Source organism: Microtus ochrogaster, linkage group LG2 (genome assembly GCF_000317375.1).
Source record: "Microtus ochrogaster isolate Prairie Vole_2 linkage group LG2, MicOch1.0, whole genome shotgun sequence".
Lineage (NCBI taxonomy): Eukaryota > Metazoa > Chordata > Mammalia > Rodentia > Cricetidae > Microtus > Microtus ochrogaster.
Genome location: NC_022028.1, coordinates 45741706 through 45750579, shown reverse-complemented (window position 1 = coordinate 45750579; position 8874 = coordinate 45741706). Strand labels below are relative to the sequence as shown.

General features: G+C 51.0%; 1 protein-coding gene across 1 annotated transcript in view; it reads right to left on the bottom strand.

Annotated features, from left to right (window-relative positions):
• The window catches only part of Ggt5 (gamma-glutamyltransferase 5), a 21552-nt gene that overhangs the window by 3014 nt on the left and 9664 nt on the right, over positions 1-8874 (bottom strand). Inside the window, exons 2-11 of the mRNA XM_013351150.2 lie at positions 8404-8534; positions 8076-8171; positions 7208-7403; positions 6537-6694; positions 5908-6054; positions 3304-3440; positions 2790-2980; positions 2255-2361; positions 1998-2116; positions 1768-1878 (exon numbers count right to left, since the gene is read on the bottom strand). Coding sequence (XP_013206604.1) covers positions 1768-1878; positions 1998-2116; positions 2255-2361; positions 2790-2980; positions 3304-3440; positions 5908-6054; positions 6537-6694; positions 7208-7403; positions 8076-8171; positions 8404-8534 — 1393 coding nt within the window. The remainder of the gene's footprint in view (positions 1-1767; positions 1879-1997; positions 2117-2254; positions 2362-2789; positions 2981-3303; positions 3441-5907; positions 6055-6536; positions 6695-7207; positions 7404-8075; positions 8172-8403; positions 8535-8874) is intronic.

The following is an 8874-nucleotide window of genomic DNA, read 5'->3' as shown; positions in this document are numbered from 1 at the left end:
TGTCTTGGCTCTTGCATCCTCTAGATATTAGTTCCTTGGACCCGGTGCTCTGAGAGAACGTCTCAGGTCCCTTGGAGAACCCTGCACAGACGCTAAAATGCCAAGAATCTGAGTCCAAGGGGCTATGCCCTGAACCTCAGGATCTGAACAAGTTCTCAACACTACAGATGCTGCTCAAACTTATAATGAAGTGATGTGCCCCAATAAATCCACCATAATTTGAAAATATTACAAGTCAAAAATGCATTTATATATTTAACATATCTAACCTGACCAGAGAGATAACTCAGCACTTAAGGAGCACTTGTTGCTTTTGCAGAGTTTGTCCTCTGCAAAACCAGGTTTGGTTCTCAGCCCCTGTATGGGGCCCATGCTACAATTCCAGTTCCAGGGACTGCACTGCCCTTCCAGACATCCATGAACACCAGCCGTGGACATGGTGCACATACAGACAAGCAGGCAAAACACTCATGCACATACATCTTTTTTTTAAAAATTAAGTATGTCTAATCTATCAAACATCATAGCCTGTCTTAAATGTGCAGAACACTTACTTTAGCCTACAAAGTCATCTGAGACAAAGATTATTTTATTATAAGGTGTTGAACATCTTACATGTAGTATTTTGAGTTTTGTCCTAAAGTTATAGAACATAGAATGGTTATATGAGTCATCACCATTAATGTATAATGGACATTAAATGGTTTCTACTGAATGCATGTAACTTTTCTTTCTCTTTTGTCTTTTGTAGTGCTGGGGGCTTGTGCATACCTTATCACTGAGCTACAACCCCAGCCCGGCATAGACGGCCTTTATACCACTAGAAAACTGAAAAATCCATGAGCCAAGGAGCACCTGTTGATGCCCCGTTTCACTAATGGCCTCCTAGTCTAATGGTTTTTAGAACTGGAAGGGGCCCTGGAAGATGGTCTTGGGACCAAGGCATAGAACTTCGAGAACCCTGAACCACAGATAGTTGAAATGATCCTGAACACAGTTTGTGGCCTCAGAAAGCTACTGGTAGTTTTAAAGATTTATTTTTTTTATTTATCTGTTTTTAAAACATTTATCTACTCTCCCCCTCCATGCGTGCGCACACACACACACACACACACACACATGCAGGAGCCTGTGGAGGTCAGAAGAGGGTGATCACAGAATGGTCGTGAGCTGCCATATGGGTGCTGAGAACCACCAAGCAAGTGCTCCTAACCACTGAGCCCGCTCTCCAGCCCCAAAGCTGCTAATCTTTATATGTGCTCCACATAGTGCATCCACTGAGCTAAGTTTCTGGGGAGGAAGGTGGTAGCCAGAGAGTAAAGAGATTTCAGCCACTGGTCATGCTCCAGGGTCTTAGTGGGGAAATCAGATGCTTGAACGTAAGGGCAGCAAGACTTCCCACGATCCAGAACAAAATCCCAAGGGAAAACTGAGCTCTTTTGTGAACAAACTCTTGACTCTGAGTTTCACCACATGAGGGAAGAAGGCGCCAGGAAGGAGCGGCTAACTGACCACAGTCAGAAAAGCTAGTTTCCTGGAAACGGCATACACAGAACAAGATTTTGAAGTCCTCAGCCCAGGAGATGCTCAGGCAACAGCCTACTTTCTGACTTGGATGCCATGGGACAGACCTATTGTCTTCCCATTAAACTCAACTCTTCATGGCCCCTAGAGGTGGAGTGTGTCTCTGTGGCACAGGAAGTTACCGAATTCTTTACAGGGGAGAACAACATGGGTTTCAGGAGGCCGGTGGGACCTCAGCCTCACCTCATTGAACTTGGGTTCATACTCCACATGGCCCTTGCTATTGACATGTAGGATGGGGGCTGCAATGGCTTCTGTCAGGTCAAAGCCAAGCCACAGCTTATTCATGATGGTCTGGAAGAAATAAGAGGACACAGGGAAGGGACACAGGCCATCCCACTGCCACACTCCCATCCCCACCCCAGGGAGTTCACCAGAGAGGCAACATTCTAGCCAGGAACTCTCAGACTTACCTGGACCACAGCAGACATGATGAGTTCCCCACCAGCCCCACCAATCACCAGCTTGGATCCCTGTGCCTTGTTGACCAAGATGGAGGGTACCATGTAAGACGGTGGGCGCTCACCTGGAACTGGGGCCAACAAGCATCACCCACACCCTCTAGGGGTACCACCTACCCCTCCTTCATACATTGCTAAGTTAACAGTACTCAGTGAGGGGGTAACTCGCCCAGGGGTTAGTGGCCCACCCACCCTTCTTTCTCTCGTACCAGGTGGAGGAGTGGCAGCGGAACCTGGTTCGTGCCTCCAGCATAAGTCCAGGAGCTCGTTGTTAAGGAGGATGCCTGTCCGGGGTGAGTACACCATGGCTCCGAAGCTGCAGATGGGTAAGGTGGGGTCTGAACTTGGGGCCTTGGCTTCCAGCATCACAGGGCTGCAACCTCTGAGGACCCCTTACAAAAGTGCTTCCAGCACACCGGAGCCCAGAACCACTCAGGGACCTCAAAGATCCCCTTTGGCTCCCATCAGGACTCCTTTTTGTGTAAGGCCCAACCCAGGCAGGACCGGGCTCAGGGCCACCAAATAAAAGCTTTTCTCGGCAAGGACGTCCCTGTGCCAGATCTTTTTTGACAGTGGGAAAAACAAAAGGGAGGTGTTGCCTGCTTAGGGACTAACAAGGAGAGGTCGGAGGGTGTAGACCAAACTGGGTCACAGGAGACTTTGGAGTCAAGAGCAAAGGCGGAGGGATCTACCCACCCGCCCCTGAGCCCTGTCTGCCCCCGCCCCTCCCCAGGTCCCACACACGGTGTGTTGATGGTGCTGGTAGCTGCCACAGCACTGCCGTCCTCTCCCAACACCGACACATGAGAGGTGCCCATCCTGTTGCCCCTGACCCCGATCAGGTTGTAGTGGCTGAGCTGGTGGTCACCGCGGCCGTCGATCTTCTGGCGGATGTGCTGGGCTAGAGCCTCCCCGAGAAGGTTCTGGGAGGTGTTCTGGAGTGAGCGGTCAGATAGCAAATTAATGAGGAGCCAGGCAGGGTCCTCAAAGCAGAGCGTAGGGAGAACTCGTTCCCCCTGGGGGGACCCTTTCTCCAGTCTGTTGTAGAAGGAACTTGAGCCCATGCTAAGGCCAGATCCTACCCACTATAGCTACCACCTCAGAGTCCCTTGCAGCCCTGGGGACTGCTGCCAGGATATCCCTGCCCAGAACTACCAAGAAATTCCTCCACCTTCCCCATGCCAATGCTGCCCCTCCCTCCATGCTGTATTCTAGGAAAGGGTTGGAAGAGGACACCATTGGTCCCAGGGAGTCTTACCTGTATCCCTGGGCGACTGTAAGAGTCCCAGAGCCGCCACCTCTGCCCTATTGCGAACTTGAGTGTCTCTACAAGGTGATGGTACATGTTTGCTTTTCCTTCAGGCCGGGCCACCGTCTCTGCCGAGAAGTTGAACCCTGTGGAGGTAGGAGGGGTACAAGGGGGTTACCTTGTGTAGTGGGGTGAATGTTGCCCCCCAAAAGATTTACTCATTTCTTTACCTCTCAGGATCCATGAATATTGATTTATATAGCACAAGAATTACTATCACATTGTATGGCAAAATATGTTAAGGATTTTGAGAGGCAATATTTATCCTAGATTGTATAGATTAGTAGGTTAGCCCTAAATCTGAGGATCAAGTGTGTCTCCCCCTCCCCCCCAGAGATAGGGTTTCTCTGTGTAGCCCTGGCTGTCCTAAAACTCTCTGTTGACCAGGCTAGCCTTAAATTCAGGGTTCTAACTACCTCTGCCTCCTGAGTACATGAACTAAAGGCGTGTGCCACTGTACCAGGCCAAGTACATCTTTTTTTGTTTTTTGCTTTTTTGTTTTTGTATTTCAAGACAGGGTTTCTCTGTGTAGCTTTGGAACCTCTTCTGGAACTCACTCTGTAAATCAGGCTGGCCTCGAACTCACAGAGATCTGGCTGCCTCTGCCTTCCAAGTGCTGGGATTAAAGGTGTGAACCACCACTGCCCAGCACACATTTTTAAATGTACTTTTTAGGTATGAGTACTCTGTCTGCATGTATACCTGCAGGTCAGAAGAGGACAACAGATCCCATTTTAGGTGGTTGTGAGCTACCATGTGGTTGCTGGGGATTGTACTCAGGACCTCTGGAAGAGCAGTCAGTGCTCTTAACCTCTGAGCCATCTCTCCAGCCCCCACACTTTATAAGTCAGACACATAGAGGAGAAGAGATGTCCCCCTCTTGTGTGTGATCTGACTTTCCACAATCTCAGCTACCTGCAGTCAATCATAGCTTGCAAATATTACATGGAAAGTTCCAGAATAAACAATTCGTCCATTTTAAGTGCCATTCTGTGTAGCATGATTAAATCTTGAGCCATCCTGCTCCATCACACCAAGGACGTGACTCATTCTATTGTCTAATGTAGCCACACTGTATCTGCTGCCTGGCTATTAATCCTTTATTAATACCTGCCCCAGCACTGAGATAGGACATGCTAGACATGAGCTCTACCTCTGAGCAGACCTTAGTAACCCTCTCTATGGTGAAACCAATTGTTACCATATTGAAGGACTTATGCCAAGGTGACCTCTGTTACTGAACAATGGCCCCAGTGCACAACGTCTAGGCTTGGTTCTGAGCTTGACACTGTTGGGGAATGGTGAACACTTTAAAAGGCGGGGCCTGGGAGGATGGTTAGTTAGGTCATGTGCTCAGATGGGCCTGTGTTCTCTCCTTCCCTGTCTTTCATTTCCCAGCAGCCTTGAGATGGAGTTTTTGCTCTATCACCCATCCCTGTCATAACATGCTGCCTCGCTGTAGGCCCAGAAACGATGGAGCCAACCAAACACAGGCAGAAATTACAAACCCGTGAGACAAAAGAAACCATTTCTCTTTATAAGTGGGTTTTAATCCCAGATATTTGGCATAGTAACAGAAAGCTAACCAGCAATGACAATGATGATGATTTGTATAGACCAAAGAGAAGTCGCTTAGGGCTCCCTGTAGGTGAAAGGCTGTGTCTTACTGTCCCTAATTTATAATTAAACTTTTAATCACAAGTGTAGCCATAGGGAAACATGGGGCATGTCAAAGGCTTTGTACCCATCTGAACTGTTGGGCGCAGAGCCTAGGGTGATGCAGTAAAGGTGAGGAGAGCCAACAGATTCTCCCCAGAGACTCCAGACTGAGCCTGGCCTGTGTATAACCTGCTGTGTGATTTCTGGCTTCTGGAACTGTGAGACCTCAGGCAGGCCCTGGAGGCTGTGGTTCCCTGCTCTGCGTGTCAACCCAGAGCATACACACCTGACATGCACCTCGCTACCCGCAGGGCCTTCTGCTCCCGTGCCCTGAGACTGAGTCACACACGCACTAAGGGAAAGGATGCCATTTCCTTCCTTGCAATCTCAACTGAGACAGAGACCAACTGTAAAACTCACTGTCCTGACGTGGATAGCATGCTTCTGTGAATCTAGTGTATGTTGAAAAAGTCAACGGCCATATGCTATGATGGGATTATGTCATGGGTGTCCTTGAGGGTCCACTGGGATTGGAGCTTTGATCCCCATAGTGTCTGCATTGGGAGGTGGCTGAACCATTAAGAAGGAAGACCTGATAAGACTTTAGGTCACAGGGAGTTTGCTGTTGGGAAGTGTCCCACATGTGACTCTGGTAGTTCTTACAAGAGGGCTGATATGATGGGGGCCAAGCTTGGCAAGCACTCTTCTATTGAGCTCAACTCCCAGCGCTAAACTTTTCTTAATAAGTAGCCGCATCCAGCCTTTTGCTACAGCGACAGAAAGCTAATGTGTTCACCAAAGTCAGGGGTGAACCTGGAGCTCAGGCTCCCTGCAGGGCAGAGCTGGGGGGGTATGGGGGGTGGGGACAGAGAGGAGACCTGATGAAGGGCTTACCTTGCAGCACATTGAGAATGAAGTTAAGAATAGCACCCCCTGCAGGCGGTGGTGGTGAGTACAGGGTGTAGTTTCCCAGGGCCATCTCCAGGGGGGCCACCACTTCAGGCTGGAAGGCAGCCAAGTCCTGAACTGTCAGCAGGCTTCCTGGAGAGAGATGGTGAGCTCCAGGTGCAGATGGAGATTGCCAAAGGACAAAAAAGTTGCGATGCTTCTCAGGGACACCCAAAAGAATTCCTCTCGCCAGCAAATGGTGCAGTCCCAAAGGGGACCAGTGCACCCAGTGGTATAGGGCAGAAGAGTAGAGACCAGAGGAAGTGGAAAATAGGAAGAGAAAGATGGTCAACTCTGCCACCCAAGCCTGCTACTGCTCCTCTACAGGCAGACATGCCGAAAGCCCTGCCACTTAAGGTTCTTGACTGCAGAGACCCCAAAGGCTAGCCATGGTTAGGCTGGACTAGATGGGTACCTGGGCTCTCCCGAACCCCAGCAGCATCCTCCTGAATCCCAGAGCACCCAGTAGTCCTGAGGAGCCTTGGGAAAGGTGAGACTTCCACCCCAATGCCCAGAACGTGGTTCTTTCCCTAGCTGGGCTGGGTGATGCCGCGTCAGAGTGGCGCATGGCTAACCTTCCTTGGCAATGTCCTCCACCAGCACGCGGCCCAGCCTCCCTGTGTATAAGGCCTCTGCACCCTCCATGGCCACTGTCTCCAGGGTGTTGGCCAGGGCAGGCCACGGAAATGGGTCCTGAGATCTCAGGGTTTCTGTCCCATTGAAGAAGAGCTGTCTGGGGTGGGGAGGGAGGGGGAGGAGGCAACCTCAGACTGATGCCAGCTCCCAGAGGACACTCACATTCCTCTGGGCTCTAGAGAAATCTTCAGGATTCTTCTGGGGGAACAGCGGCGGCCCCAGCACAAAACCATTAGGGATTGGTTCTCTGGAAACAGCTGGGGCTGGATCACCACCCTCACTCCTGGCCCTGCAACCTTTCTGGTCTATCTGTGTCACCCACAGTCACTTTGTCACCTACTGGGAGGACCTATCACTGAGGTGGCAGAGGGGTGAGCTGAGGACTGTCTGCCACTCCCAAAGAGAAGCAGAAGGAAGGCAGAGCAGAAGGGATAAGCTGCCCTTAGCCTGAGTTCGGTTCTGATCTGAGGAAAGCCTTAGGTACCCTGGCTATTAGGGCCTTGGCACCTCAGGTTCGACCCTCTGGCTGAGGAATGACGAGACACAGCTGTCTGGTGGCTGTGCTCAGGCAGGATGTGGATTTGAGAGCTGCGTTACAGTGCCCACTCACCTCAGGGATGACGAATACAAGAAGGGCCGCAGGAAGTTGTGGCTGAGGTACTGGCTGAGGACAGAGGGCACGCGGAAACCCTCTCGGAGCAGAGCGATGGTGGGCTGGAAAAGTTGAGCCCAAGGCAGGCGGCCGTGTCGGCGGTGGGCCTCAGCATAGCCACGGAGCTCCCCAGGAACCCCAATCCACTGGGCCCCTGCACAATACACATCCAACCTCAGCCTGGCACAACCCTTTCATGCCAACTTGCTTGCCCAGCTTCTGAAGCCCATGCCTGACCACACCGTCCTCGGCATAGACCACTTGTGGCTCCCCACTGCCTTCCATATAAAGTCCACGTAAGAATACCACCACCAAGGCACCAGGCTACCCGCTGGAGTCTACTCTGCCTTCAGGTAAACTGGACCCAGGATTCCTGTCCCACCAGCCCAGACCCATTGAGCGTCCCAAGATTGGTCTTCCCCTCAGAATACCCCTTTCTTCAGAGTCTCCCCGAAAAGAAGACCTCTAACCCTCTCGGGTTAGATCTCTAACAGGATCTAACAGGAGATCAGGGGGTCCACAGTCTGCTCATGTCCAGAGGCCATCCCCAATGTCAGAGTATCACAGCCTGAGTCATACAGACCCTTGGCAGGGGAGTGTTCTGGACAGGCCCATACTGGTGTCAGAACCCTTCCAGGAACTGGAGAGATGGCTCAGAGGTTAAGAGCATTGCCTGCTCTTCCAAAGGTCCTGAGTTTAATTCCCAGCAACCACCTGGTGGCTCACAACCATCTGTAATGAGGTCTGGTGCCCTCTTCTGACCTTCAGGCATACACGCAGATATAATAAATATTTTTTTTTTAAAGAACCCTTCCAAAGGCCTTACCTGTGCCCAGTGGCTGGGCCTTTTTACACTGGTCTAGCAGGCCCTGGACATGGCTGGCTGGCACTGTCTCCCGAGCATTGATGACTTCCACCTTCCCTGGAGTTGAGGCAGGTGAGAGATGGCGCCAACCTGCTCTAGGTCTTGGTTTCCATCTCTGTGTTAACCCTTAAAATGCCACCTACCACCAGGGCTCCACACAACAGAGGCAAAGCCAGGGCGAAGAGTACCAAGAGTACCAAGGAAGAAGCATGCAAGAAAGCCCGAGGAATGAGTGCCCCATGATTAAAGAGAAGTCTGTCTCCCCAGGGGGAATCACACAAGGGCCCACCTGTTGTTGCACTGTAGATAGTGAAGATGACCCCTCCGCCCAGACCCATGCTCTGTGGGTTAACAACACCAGTACAGATCAAGGCAGCGATGGCGGCGTCTGTGGGTGAGCCCTGTTGCTGGAGGATGGCTCTAGGCGACAAGACACAGAATCAGTGATCTGGCATCCCTACCCCATCTCTTCCTGGGCTCATGTGACTGGTGATTACTCGGAAACAGTGACAGGTTGATGGTGTATCTTCTGTCCCCAAACCCCAAGTTAGATGAGAAAACACACTGCCCCCTCAAATCCAGCTACTCCTTGGTCCATCCTCATACCCAATAGATTGTGAAGCAGGAAGGCATTTACACTTCCCTGTATCATATATAAGGTTGTTCTCTGTTTTCAAATGATTCTGCTGTCATCATCCCCTGGAGCATCCCAACTATTCTCTGACCTCCACAGGTTCACTATGGTACATGTGCCAACACA